This window comes from Callospermophilus lateralis, chromosome 18, assembly GCF_048772815.1.
Source record: "Callospermophilus lateralis isolate mCalLat2 chromosome 18, mCalLat2.hap1, whole genome shotgun sequence".
In the NCBI taxonomy this organism is placed as follows: domain Eukaryota; kingdom Metazoa; phylum Chordata; class Mammalia; order Rodentia; family Sciuridae; genus Callospermophilus; species Callospermophilus lateralis.
This window is the reverse complement of record NC_135322.1, coordinates 19,381,531-19,395,453: the sequence shown is the minus strand read 5'-3', so window position 1 is coordinate 19,395,453 and position 13,923 is coordinate 19,381,531. Positions and strand designations below refer to the sequence as shown.

The 13,923-nt window shown below is 41.1% G+C and overlaps 2 protein-coding genes and 1 pseudogene across 2 annotated transcripts in view; 2 read left to right on the top strand and 1 right to left on the bottom strand.

Moving 5' to 3' along the window:
- Gpatch1 (G-patch domain containing 1) overlaps positions 1 to 5,246 on the top strand; it is a 45,225-nt gene extending 39,979 nt beyond the window's left edge. Inside the window, exons 19-20 of the mRNA XM_076838378.1 lie at positions 1,048 to 1,196; positions 4,966 to 5,246. Coding sequence (XP_076694493.1) covers positions 1,048 to 1,196; positions 4,966 to 4,996 — 180 coding nt within the window. The 3' untranslated portion in view covers positions 4,997 to 5,246. The remainder of the gene's footprint in view (positions 1 to 1,047; positions 1,197 to 4,965) is intronic.
- A 1,150-nt stretch (positions 5,247 to 6,396) lies between these two features.
- The window catches only part of Wdr88 (WD repeat domain 88), a 37,796-nt gene continuing 30,269 nt past the window's right edge, over positions 6,397 to 13,923 (top strand). The window contains exons 1-2 of the mRNA XM_076837550.1: positions 6,397 to 6,585; positions 10,276 to 10,386. Of these exons, the coding sequence (XP_076693665.1) occupies positions 6,397 to 6,585; positions 10,276 to 10,386 (300 nt within the window). The remainder of the gene's footprint in view (positions 6,586 to 10,275; positions 10,387 to 13,923) is intronic.
- On the bottom strand, positions 8,962 to 9,061 carry LOC143384578 (U6 spliceosomal RNA; annotated as a pseudogene).

The window sequence follows — 13,923 nt, the reverse complement described above, 5'->3', positions numbered from 1 at the left end:
CCATTTGAAGTGAAGAAAGCTTGAATAGATAGAATAGTGGTGCAGCAAGTTTGGTAGGGCACACCTATAATCTCAGCTACTTGGGAGGCCCAGGCAGGAGGCTCACAAGTTACAGGCCACCCTGGGCAACTTAGTGAGACCCCATCACAAAATAAAAATATAAAAAGAACTGGGAGTATAAGGTAGTGGTGGAGTACTTGCCTAGCCTGCAGAAACTCCCGAGTTGATTTCCAGCAGCATGTACTTTTACTGCTGACGTCTCTTAGTCTATCATCCATGTCTTCTTTAAGCCTTTTAACTAGGTTAATATTAAGTAGTTATGTAGCCAGTGTGGTCTGGCCCAGAAATTGAACACATAAGAAACGGCTCCATTACCGTCTACCAGAGGAAGGGATTCCTGAGCATGGAGGACGACTGAAGTTCTCAATTAGAGAAAAAGAAAACACCTGTGCTGACAGATTTGAAAACCAAATCCTATTTGTTAAATATCAGTGCCCTGCTGTTCATTGATCTGCTAGTTTCTTCTCTGCGCTTTTCCTGGCTGCTTGCTGTTCTATTGTATAGTTTCTCAGGCCTGACAAAATGAACCAGTCAAGTTCATGGGAGGTGGTGCAGGTCACCACAAATAAGACTGGAGCTAAGTTTCAAGAGGGGGTCCTGCCCTATCTGCTGGATTCTGCTGTGTCAGTTACTAGAGCATTGGCCGTGTCAGTGTACATAGTTGATAGTATGCACAGCTATCTGCTCTGTCTGCCTGTGTTTGGTCAAAGCTCACTCTAAATCTCTAAATGAAGGGTTTTGATTTTGTTTGTTTTTAACTGATTCCAGCAAACAACCAAATGCCTGGGTTATTTAGCCTTTTTTTTCTGGTGGCCCTAGGGATCAAGCCCACGTCCTCACTCATGCTAGTCAAGTGTTCTCCCAAGTGTGAGCTTCCCCCACCCCACCCACTGAGTTAGCTTTTCATCACACCAAATTAAGGAGAAAAACATATTTTCCACTTTCTCCTCTATTCTCCCCATTTTTTTTCTTTCTTTTTTTTTCCAGAAAAAGAAACACAAGAAGCACAAACACAAAAGTAAGCAAAAGAATAAAAAATCAGAGAAAAGTAGCAGTTCTGAGAGTACTGACAGCAGTGACAGCCAGAGTGATGAAGAAGGGACCGCTGACCTGTCACCCCAGGAGCTGCTGAGACGGTAGGCTGTGGGCAACAGTTGGTCTTTACTCGATAATTAATGTGTTTGCTTAGAAGCAAATACCAGAAATGGGAAATTTGTATATTCACTAGGCTTTTTAACAAGTTTTAATATTTAATTCCATAAGTAATATGTGAATATATTATTAATATGCAAATTCAGACCTCACAGATAAAACTTAAGGGGGTCCTTGACCAATTCCCCAAACCTCTCCTTCTCTATAGTAACCTCTATCCTTAGTTTCACATGAACTTTCAAGACATTTCTGTGCAACTGTACAATATACACACTCATACATTTTTTGTGTATGTTGTTACACTCACATATTTAAAAAAATATTTTTAGTTGTAGATGGACACAATACTTCATTTTATTTATTTATATATATATATATATATATATATATATATATATATATATATATATATATAGTGCTGTGGATCAAACCCAGTGCCTCATACATGCTAGGCAAGCACTCTACCACAGATCTACAGCCCCAGCCCACATTCACACATTTTTTGTACACATTTAAGAAAAATATTTATTTTTTAGTTGTAATAGGACACAATACCTTTATTTATTTACTTTTATATGGTGCTGAGGATCGAACCCAGGACCTCGCATGTGCTAGGCGAGTGCTCTACTGCTGAGCTGCAGCCCCAGCCTTATGCACATTTTTAATATAAATATAATTTTATATTTATAACAGGTTTGTAGGGTATGAACCTTTATAATGAGTAAATATTGCCAAAGTACTTTCCAAAATGGCTATGTTCATTTAAATAAAGTACTTGATTACTACATTGATTACAAAAATTACCAGTGTTACAAAAATGTTTGTCAGTATGATGGGTAAAAAATGATCTCTCATTTTTTAATTTGCATTTTCTCATTTATCAAGGTTGAGCATGTTTTCATGTTTCTCAGCTTTTGCTGTTTGTTTGTTTTTTTTTTTTTGTAAATAGCTTGTTCATGTCCTTTGTTCATCATTTGTTTTCTGTTGGATTGTTTAATTGCCAGTACAGTTTCGCTGATTTTTAGAAAATAAAAAATATTTTTGTATATTAAGTCTTTGTATTTTAGTGTATTACATGTTACTTTTAAACTTTGTTGTACAGAAGTTTTACTTTTGGGACTACTTCGTTTTTACCAGTTTTTGTTGTTTTACAACATCATCTTTTTAAAAAGACCTTCCTTAACTCAGGTGTGTTTATTAAATATAATTTGCACATACACTAGCTGGGTACATTGATACATGCCTGTAATCCAAGTGACTCAGGAGGCTGAGGCAGATGGATTGCAAGTTCAAGCTAGCATCAGCAACTTAGTGAGATCCTGTCTCAAAATGAATAAAAAGGACTGAGGATGTATCTCAGGGGTAAGAAGCTTTCTTTCTTCAGTACCAAAGAAAAGAAAAAAAAGTTTATGCCCACACATGTAACCCCACTGCCATATACACACTACCCTAATGCTTTTTTCTTTTTTTTAAAGTAGTGCTGGGGATTGAATTCAGGGCCTTGCTTATGCCAGGCAAGTGCCCTACCACTGAGCTACTTCCTCAACCCTACTTGAAAGTTTTTGTAGTTTTGTTTTTGATCTATTTGAATTTTTTTTTTTTTGTGTGTGTGTGTGAACAGAATAAGATAGGCATACTACCTATTTTTTTCCAAAATGAATACACAGTCATAGCAGAGTAACCTAACTTCAGCTGAAAACAACCCCCAAGTCCCAGTGATTTACCATACTGAAGCATGAAGGCAATTGAGGAAGCTGCTCCAGATTCCAGCTTGTTCCTTCTTCAGCCCATGTGGTCTTCAGAGGAGGGGGACAGGTTGGAGGAAGGCACTGAAATTGTTATGATCCTGCCTCAAAGTCTACATTTTACTTCCATCTGTAGCCCATGGCCAGAATAGCTGCCTGGCCCACCTGGCCACTCCAGCACTGGGAAGCACAGCCCAGCAATGGGCCCTGGATAAAGGGGGGAATAGCCCGGTGAACCCTGATCACCTCAGCCCTACCCAAAATTGTATCTCATTGAGATCTGTGATCCTTTTGTAAATCCCTGTGCCCATGGGGATTTTCTGCTTAGATTTCTTTATTGTTTTGTATTTATGCCTTTTTAAATAACTATGATCTTATAGTATTGCTCTCTGGAAAGGCAGGTTCCACCTTCTTGTTCTGTGTGTGTGTGTGTGTATGTGTGTGTGTGTTGCTAAAGATTGAACTCAGGGCCTTGTACACATTGACTGAACTATATCCCCAGGCCTTTTTTTTTTTTTTTTTTCATTTCTTTCTTTTTTTTGGGGGGGGTGGTTTATAGGGGATTGAACTCAGGGGCACTCAATCACTGAGCCACATCCTCAAACCTGTTTTGTATTTTATTTAGAGACAGGGTCTCACTGAGTTGCTTAGCACCTCGCTTTTGCTGAATCTGACTTTGAACTCATGATCCTCTTACCTCAGCCTCCCAAGCTACTGGGATAACAGGTGTGTGCCTATGCCTGGCCTCATTTATTTCTTTTGGAAGGACAATACATTATCATGGTTCAAAAATACAAAGGATGTGAATATTTAAATTGAATCCAAAGCCTTCTGAAGTAGCTGTGCCAATTCATGTTTCCCTTTCCTCCTTTATGTGAGTACTGACAGGGAAGAAGGTACCAGGAAGCACACCTGGGTATCAGTTCATTTCATCTTCGCCCTACTCTGTGTCACCCCATCTCTTAGATGGGGAAAGCCAAGCATGGAGGTTAAGTCATGTGCCCACATGATCTCACCCATACCTGATATCACTCTTGATCAGTGTTGGTCATCTGGCACATCATTCCTACAGAACTTTACCTGCATATAGAAGGGGCACAGATGGAAGCCCTTGTGCCCATTAGGAGCATGTGGTAGACTGGGCCAGAAAACATAGGCAAGTAGCTATGTGCTGAGTGACATCTACAACTTTTACTATATTGAGACCAAAACCTGAAGAACAATGTCTATGTGTTAAGTACTATTGATGTTAAAAAGTCATCTTCAGGTCTTTGGATTTTTCTAAATGTACACATATGTTAACTTTCTATCACTATAACATATACTTGAGATAATCAGCTTATAAAGAGAAAAGATTTATTTTAGCTCCTTTCCTTTTATCCTTCCTTCTTTTAGCACTGGGGATTCTCTACGCTGAACTTCACCTCCTTCTTTTTTTATTTTTATTCAAGACAGGGTCTTAGTAAGTTGTGGAGGCTGGTTTCAAACTTGTGATCCTCCTGCCTTAGCCTCCTGAGTTGCTGGGTTTACAGGCATGCATCACTGTACGTAGCTGACATTTGATTTTCTACATAGAGCAGGGGCCTAGAACCAGTATGACTCAGCCCTACTCTAAGTAGAGTCGCCATAAACATTTTTATATATATGAAATTGAGATATAAGACTGAAGATTTTGGAGCTTTTGCCCCTGAAGCAAACATACTTTAGTTCCTTCTCTAAAGGCCATACAATGGCTGAAGTGATAAGTGAAACCAGGATTAGAGATTGCTCTTAGAAACAGGTCCTAATGTGAGATGTGAGTTAGTGAGTCTCTGTACATTTGGGGGGTAACAGAAGAAGCAGTTTAAGATAAGAATAAGCTATGCTTCATTATAATGGTCATCCTGTGTCTTCATTATAATGGAGACATTCCACTGTGAGGTGTGGAATTCTCAGCCCTCACAGAGCTGTTTCATTTTTTCAGTTTATTTCTAACTTACCTTCTCTCTCTTTTCTGTTTTCTTTTCAGGCTGAAATGTCTCCCATTAAGAAGGCAGTAATTGAATTCTGCCCTGGCCTGTCCCAGTATCAGATCTCCTCCATGAAGGAAACTCATTGACTGTTCAGTTAATGTATTGTACAGATTGTATTTATATGTAAATTCCTGCTGTAAAATAATTTCTAAAACCTTGCCATTTCAAAGTCTGCCTTGAAAGGTTGTATAAATTGATTTCTATTTTTAACTTCAGTTAGTGTCAGAGGGAAAAATTCAGACTGAACAGTTTAATTAAAGTGGCATTTTTCTATTTTCTTCTTGGGTTTTTAATTTCCTGGAATTTTAAAAAAGAAATTAAAAATGAAGATTTTCTCATAGTTTTGTTATGAAGAGGATTGAGCACTGTAAGGTCAGTTTGGACATACTGAAGGATGTGGGTGTGTGGGGGGTGGTTCTTTGGAAGTGGAGCAGCACAGAGCCAGGGTCCTGGCTGGGGTCCTTATCTTCTCAGAGTTGGTGTCACTAAAGTGTTCAAGATAGGCAAGGAGTCAGAGTAGGAGGATGTGCACCCACAGCCTTGCCCTGGTAGCCCTTGGGTCCCTGCTCTGAGGCCACCTCATGTGTACCCACGAGAAACCTTTTCAGAAAGCAAAGTGCAGCTCAGTGGTTCAGTGCTTGCCTAACATAAAAATGTCCCTGGGTTCCAGTCCTAGCGTGGTAGGAGCAGGGTGGAGAAAAAGCCAAATGCAGAGGTTTTTACATTATGAAATTAACCTCATAAATCAGAACAACCATAAAAGGAGAAAGAAGGGGGGAAAAATCAGTTCTAGTTTTACCACCCAGAGGTGACAGCTTCAATATTTTGGACTAATTCCATCCAGTCTTTTTTAGCCATGAGGCAATGTTATCTGACTACAGGTAGCATTTCCCTTTCACCTTGTGACAGATCTTTCCCTTAAGTCTTATAAACTGTGTGAACCCTCTCCTAACAGCTGTATGCATTCTGTCCAGGGGCCATTCCATAACTCATTGATCATTTCTCTGTCAACTGACAGACATGAAGTGGATGAGCCCAGGAGCTCCTATGCATGCAAAGGACACAGAAATCACTCTGTGACAAGGAGCTAGGAAGACCCAAATGAGGGCACAAAGATTGGTTACTAAATTTGCATGCTCTGTCCCCTTCCTCTTATGCCCAGAGCCTGACTCCATTTTTCTAGGGGTAGCAGTGTTCTGCGGTGGGAGGAACCATTTTCACTCTGCAGGTGAGTAGGTGGCCAGCAGAGTAGCTCGTGGGTCGAACGGCCTCCTGAGGCGCGCGTGTTGCTACTGTTCTGGCCAGGCCTATGGGTGGCCACCAGCGGGTTGGGTCCAGACATGGCTTCCAGGAGGCCAGGTTCCCCAAAACCCATAAGCAAGGACTGGAAGAGGTCGGTTCCTCCGGGAATGCTCTGGCCTCTCAAGATGCCTGGGGCTACTTATGTGGCGAGAGCCAAGCGCCGTTTTAAGTTGTCCATCCCGGATATATACCACAGCCGGCTGCTGGCCTCTCTCGATCCCCTGGCCTTGGACAAGGAGGCTCCGCAGAAGCCTGTGAAACAGGAGATAATGTCAGAGGAAAGGTTCTGGGACGACCACCAGCCCCTCTCCAAGGTCAGAACCACCCCTGGGGTGAGGGGCAGTGACCTGGCCCCCATGGGTAGGGAGGGCGCGCAGGCCAGCAAGTGACTTCTGGGTGACCCACCTGGTTTCTCCAGCCACTGTCCTCTGCCTGTCAGCAGCATCCCTGGAGGGGAAAAGCTCAGAAACTGCTGCAGCAGGGCCAACTGGAGGAGATGCCAGGTGTCCCTGGGATTCCCGGCCGCAGCTTACTGCGGCAACAAGGGTCTTGTGCAGAGAGGACTCTTGCCCGCCACTTACCACGGTTTGCTTATGCCCTCTAGTGGCGGATCCCATGAGTTCCCTTATCCCTGTGTTCCATACCTTCTCAAGGCAGGTATCTTCTAGTCCTCCGCATCTCCATAGTCCTGCTGTTCTCCGAACCGCGGACTCACCCGCAACCCTGCGTGCCACCCACGCCTACGCTTCCTTGGACTTAGTCTGAGCATGTCTGCTTTCCTCATCTCATTGTTCTATCTTTCTTCACACCATCCATTACCACGAACAACTCTAAAATGTTTCCATCACTCTCCGAGAAACCCTGTACCAGCTATCAGTCACTCCCTTTTACCACAGCTCATCCTCCCAAGCCGAGGCAACCACCAATCTATTTTTCGTCTTTATAGATTCACCTATCTTAGACCTCTCATAGTAAGAGAATCAAGTGACAGGTGGTCTTTTATGAATAAAAGATTATTATTCTTTTATTTTTTAATATTTTTTATTATTATTCTTTTCCTTAGCCTAAAGTTTTAGTGTTTCATCCACATTGTAGCATGCATCTGTACTTATTTATTTTTTTTGCCAAATAATATTCCATTGTATGGCTGTTTTAGTCAGCTTTTTCACTGCTGTGACTGAAAGATCCGACCAGTACAACTGTAGAGGAGGAAAAGTTTGAGGGCTCCTGGTTGCAGAGGTCTCAGTCCATAGATAGCCAAGGTCCATTCCCCCAGGTTCAAGGAGCGGCTGAATATCATGGTGGAAGAGTATGGCAGAGGGAAGCAGCTCACAGGGTGATCAGAAAACAGAGAGACTCCACTCTCCAGATACAAAATATATAACCCATAACCATAGGCTGAATGAACCACACCCCACCTGTCTTCAGTTACCACTCAGTTAATCCCACCAGGGATTAATTCACTGTCATAGTTAAGGCTGTGACTCAATCATTTCTCCTCCAAAGCTTCTTGCATTGTCTCCCACGTGAGCTTCTGGGGACAACTCACATCCAAACTATAATATTGGCTGTGAAATTTTATTTATTCATTCATCACTTGCTAGATATCTGGGTTGTTCTTACTTAATGCATTAATAATGTTGCCATGAACATTTTTGGCAAAAACTTTTTGTGTGGATATTTTCATTTCTATGGGGTCTGCATCTAGGTGTGAAATTGCTAGGTCATATTTTTAATTCACTAATTTCACTTTCTGAAAAACTGCAAAATTATTTTCCAAAATAGCTGTACCACTTTGTGTTCCTGCCAGCAAAGTGAGTTTCCATTTTTCCGTATCCCTGGCCAACAGCTACCTTAATTAGTGTGACATGGTATCATACTAGGGCTTTCATTTTCATTTCCTAATGGCTAATGATGTTGAGAGTCTCTTCATTTACTATCAACTATTGGCATATCTTTGGAGAAATGTCTGTTCAGATCTTTTGCTATTTTTTTTCTTCTGTTCTGGGCATTGAACCCAGAGTATCATTCATGCTTGGAAAATCTTGTATCACTGAGTTACATCCCTTGCTCTTTTGCCTACTTTTTATTTGTGGTGTTTGTCTTTTTATTGATGAGTTGTAAGAGTTCTTAATATATTCCAGGGCTGTGGGTATAGCTCAGTTGGTAGAGTGCTTGCCTTGCATGTATAAGGCCCTGAGTTCAATCCCCAGCACCACAAAATGATAATAATAATAATAATAATAATAATAATAATAATAATAATAATAAATATTTATTTTTTCCAGATACAAGTCCCCTATCATACATATTATTAAAAATTATTCCCATTTATGGTAGCACATTCCTGTAATCCCAGAAACTTAGGAGACTGAGGCAGAAAAATCGAAAATTCACAGCCAAACAGAACAACTAAGTGTCATCTTGTCTCAAAATAAAAAATAAAAGAGCTGGGGATACAATTCAATGGGAGAGTGCCTCTGGATTCAATCCCTAGGACCAAAAAATAAAACTAAAAAACTCCCATTATGTGATTTTTTTCACTTTTTTGATGATATGCTTTTTAAAAAACTAATTCTTTATTGATAAATATTTACATTAGAATTAGAAATGTCAGTAGAAAAGTAGAATTTAGAATCATTTTGGAGAATATTGTCATATTAAATATATTGTACAAAGATTTGATCATTAAAAATACAGAATGCTTCATGAATTTGCATGTCATCCTTGTGCAGGTACCATGCTAACTTCTATATTGTTCCAATTTTATTATATGTACTACTGAAGTGAAAATTCTCTTCGAAATTGTGCTTCAAAGCACAATTTTTTTTTCATTTTGCTAATGTCCACCCTGTTATTTTTGTTGTTATTGCTTGTGTTTTGGTGTCATATCTAAGACGCTATGCCTAATGCAAAAATCATTTACACTTGTTTTCTTGTAAGAGTCATAGTTTTAACTCTTACATTTGAGTCTTTGATTCCACGTTGAGATTGTTTTAATAGATGGTGTGAGGTAAAGGTCCAACCCTGTTCTCTTGCCATTTGTCTCAGCAAAAACTGCTAAAAAAGGCTATTGTCTCTTTTTAATTGTCTTGACACCCTTATAAAAATTAAATGTTTCTTTCTGGATTCTCAGTTATATTTCATTTATTTGTAGTTCTGTATTTATGCCATTATTATGCTGTCTTGGTCAGTTGCTTGGTAGTAAGTTTTGAAATAAGAAAATGTGAGTCCTCTAATCCTCTACATTTATTTATTTATTTATTTATTTTTGTGGTGCTGGGCATTGAACCCAGGGCCTTGTGCATAATGAGGTAAGTACTCTACCAACTGAGCTATATCCCCAGCCCCTCTTTACCTTTATTCTTAAGATTGTCTTGGTTATTTGGGTTCTCCTGAATTTCTATAAAAGTTTTAGAATCAGCTTAGCAATTTCTACAAATAAGTCAGCTTAGAATTTGGATGGTGTTGAATCATTTTGGAGAATATTGTCATATTAAAAACATCATATCTGCCCATCTATGAACATGGTATGTCTTTCCATTTATTTTGATCGTCTTTAAATTCTTTCAAAAATATCTTTTTTTCAGAGTGTAGGTTTTATATTTTCTTTGTTCAGTCAATTCTTATATATTCTTTTTGATGATTTTACAAATGTTTTTTGTTTGTAATGTTTTATTTTTTTTATATTGCTCATGTATTGTGGTTAGAAATATAATTGTTTTTTATATATTGACCTTGTATCCTGTAACATTTTTTTTTTTTTTATGGTACTAGGGATCGAACCCAGGGGTGCTTTATCACTGAGCCACATCCTCAACTGTTTTTATTTTTTGAGACAAGTTCTCACTAAAGTGCTTAGGGCCTTGTTAAGTTGCTGAGGCTGGCTTTAAACTTGCGATCATTCTGCCTCAGCCTCCTGAGCCACTGTAATTACAGGCATATACCACTGAACTCAGCTCCTACAACCTTCTTAAATTTATGCGGTCTATCCTTTTTTTCAGATCCCATTTAAAATTCTGAGCGGGCATGACCATGTTGTGAGTTCCTGCCACTTCTGCGTGAACGACACCAAGCTCCTCAGTGGCTCCTATGATCGCACTGTGAAACTGTGGGTAGGTGGCTCTGTGTTAGGTTCTTCTGCAACTAAGATTAGGTACCTTTTATGAAAAGTTCTGCAGTACTGTTTCCTGACACTTAAGGATCCCAAGATTTGTAAAGGCCTTCTGAACAGAGTTGCAAGAAGGAAGAACCTTAGGGGCTGGAGTTGTGACTCAGAGGTAGAGCACTTGCCCAGGATGCGTGAGGCACTGGGTTTGATTCTCGGCACCACATTAAAATACAGATATTGTGTTCACTTACAACTAAAAAATAATATTAAAAAACAGAAGAAGAAGAAGGAGGAACCTGCCTTAGTGTCAAGTAACCAGAAAGAGAAGTCATTGTAGCTTAGGCCAGTCTATGAATCTGGATGCTCTGAGAGCAGGGGATGAGACCACTAGACTTAGAACTCCCAGCTTTTTTGAGGGTGGTTCTGCTGTGCCTGGGTACTACCTGAGGTTTCTTAGCTGTTATTTCTCTGGGTCTCCTCTTTCAACCACAGAGACTGTATGGCCAGGTCTAGGTTTCATAGAGGACAGAAATATGACCAGGCCTGGGACCTGTTCATGAGAGGTGGTTGAGAGAGGTAGGTCTGAGTACAGATCAGCACCCCAAAGTGTAGGAGGCAGGGGCACAAGGGATGAGGATATGATGTTCAGGCAAGGTTGCAGAGAGGGGACCACCTGGAGCCCTTCCAGAACTTTTGTGGACATGCTAGAAGATCTGCACAGGTTTTTTTTTTTTTTTTTTTTTTTTTTGAAGGCATTGCTGTTTAGTGAGGAGTGGGTGAGGAGGAAGCAGGGTTGGAGGGTGGCAGTGGCCGTCAGGGGCCAAATTAGAGATGGCTGTGTGGCTGGGGCTGTGATCCATGGGGGAGGACAGTCAGTTCTGAGTTTTGTTGTCTTCTGGCTTCAGAAGCAGGAAGGGGAATGGTGGAGAGAATCAAGGCTGGTTCCCTGGTTCTGCTTTGGGTAACTGGGTAGCCAAAATCTCCTGACTCTACAGATAACTACAGAGGAACATCTTCTGTCATCTGTGGGTACCAAGGCCAGGTTGACCTGATGGAAGGTTTGAGGACTTTACAAGCTGGTTCAGACCCCAATTTAGACCTACCAGCTCTGTAACCCTAGGTAGTTACATGACTTCCTGGGCCTTCCTGAGTCTCTCAAATCTGAGGACCAGCTGTGTTTCAGGGCTGCCACAGGCTTGCCTAGCTCACAGACCAGACCCCATCAGACTGCCACTGTCTCCTTTTGTAGCTGCCCCGTAAAAATCCCTGTCCCCAGAGCCCATGATCTCCTTGGGAAAACTGTGACTTTCTCAAACACTTTTCTAATCCTTAGGGTGACCAAAATACACTGGGGACAAGGGAATCCCTGCTCTTGTCATCACCTAGGATAGGGGGCATAGCAACTTTCCAAATATGTGTTTTGCTTTACCATCTACAGATTCTTCCATTTCAGTCATAGTGTCCCTCTCTGTTTTGGCTAAAGGGCTCCTATCTCCATCAATGCATATTACCTGTTTCCACTCTGATTGTTGTCCCCAAATTAGGGACCATTCATGGAAATATCCTCTGTTCCCCACCATGGCCTACTTGCCCTTGCTCCTTGCCTTTTCCATCCCCCACCCACAGGCAGTTACTTCTACATTTGCTACCTCAAATGTCCTCCTCTTTCTCACAAGCCATCCTTCTTCCTATCCCAAGAAACATGTCCGAGCACCCTACCCTCTCCACTGCACTTGCCTACCCGCTCTGCTGCCATCTCCAGGCAGGCTGAGCATCCTGAGGCTCTTGCCCTCTGCCTTCCTTACATGCTCCCCTCTAACCCCACCACTGCCAGCTCTCCCTAGGGCTTCCTAACTTGGCTGGCCCCACTGATTGCCCCCTCCCAGGAGCTCTTTCACTTCCCATTGTTTTTCTTTTCCCTATTTTCTTCCCCCCAGCTGTGGCTCTCCCTGCCTCAACCTCTGCCCTCATCCTGTCCCCTCTTCCCCTCTGAAGAGGATAAAGCCATTACTGCGCACAACCACCTTCTCTATTCACAGAATCTTGACTCCAGCCAGCACCCGAACATCTAACTTCATCTTTCTTTCTTTTTTTTTTTTTTGATGGTGCTGGGGATTGAACCCAGGGTCTTGTGGTTCATGTGAGGCAAGCACTTTACCAACTGAGCTACATCCCCAGCCTAACTTCATCTTTCAAAAGCCCTTTTTTTTTTTTTTTTTTTTTGAATGTAGATCATTGTGAATAATTTGGAAGGTCCATATGAAGAAATCAGGGAAGAAAGTCATCCTTCATTCCATTTCCAATATTCCTCGAAATATATTGGCATTTTTCTTTATTGTAATTAAAAAAAATAAGTTTGGGTAGATTTCTAGAAGTAGGATACATAAGCCATTTGCATAATTATGATATTATTTCTTTATTATTACTGTGTTTTCTTTTAGAGCACAGTAAAATATATTTTTAAACATAAAAAATATGTTTGGTAATTTTTCTCATACGGGCAATATGATTTTATTACAGAAAATGCATAAACACAGAAACTCATCATTTCATGACCCCAGAGTTAGCTGCTCTGAAATTGCTGGAGGGCATTTTCTCCCAACCACATAGAAATACTGAATATGTATCCATAGTACACTTGAGCTACACATATTATCACATATCCTTGAATTTTCCTGTTATTATAGCCTCTTCCTCCCCAATCATTCAAAATCTGACTAGTATCCCCCCTTAAATTGAATCCACAGTATTCACTTGGCGTTTGGAATCCAGCTTCCCAATGCTAAGTGAAGAGAGCAGGCTCTTCAGTCCGTAACTGCTATTCTTCCTCTTGGCCATGGGGTGTCACTGTTAAGTACTGAACCTGCACAGCCCCATAGTACCCATCCATTCTAGTAATGCTTTTAGTTGATAGGGGGCCCTCTCCATACTCTGTGGGCCTCTCTCAGTTCCAGGCCCCACAGTTATCATTTCCTTAGTTCACATAAATAAAAAAATAAATAAAAAAAATATATATATATATATCCCCGTAGAGCAACATACCAGCCAGGGAAGTTGGATTTCAGGCTGTCATTACTAGCCCTTTCTTCCTAAACCATTGGACTCTTAAGCCCAGGTTACCAGCTTTGGATGGACCTGTCTTGGTACATTTCACTTTGGAACCTCTGATGTCCTTTCCTTTCACTGGGCTTTGAGTAGGGTCTTCTAGGATCACCTGAAATGACCCCATTATTTCAGGTCTTCTGGAATAGGAGTTGAGGCCTGGGTCTGTGCAGCAAAGCATTCACATAGCAGGCCTGGGGCTGCTAGCCTTGGCAAGGCTGCCGTTGACTTACATTTAGGAACCTGATAGGTGAACAGTTCCCTACAATCATAGGAGGTTTCTCTAAATGGCAAGGCTGGCTCACTCCCCTTGACTACTTGTACAAGCTGTTTCTCTTCTGGAAGTCTGGAAGTTGGGTGTGTGTTAGGCAGAGAATTCCTATGTGATCAGCCCTCTCCCGGAAGACAACACTTCATACATGTTGTTGCAACTTGTTGC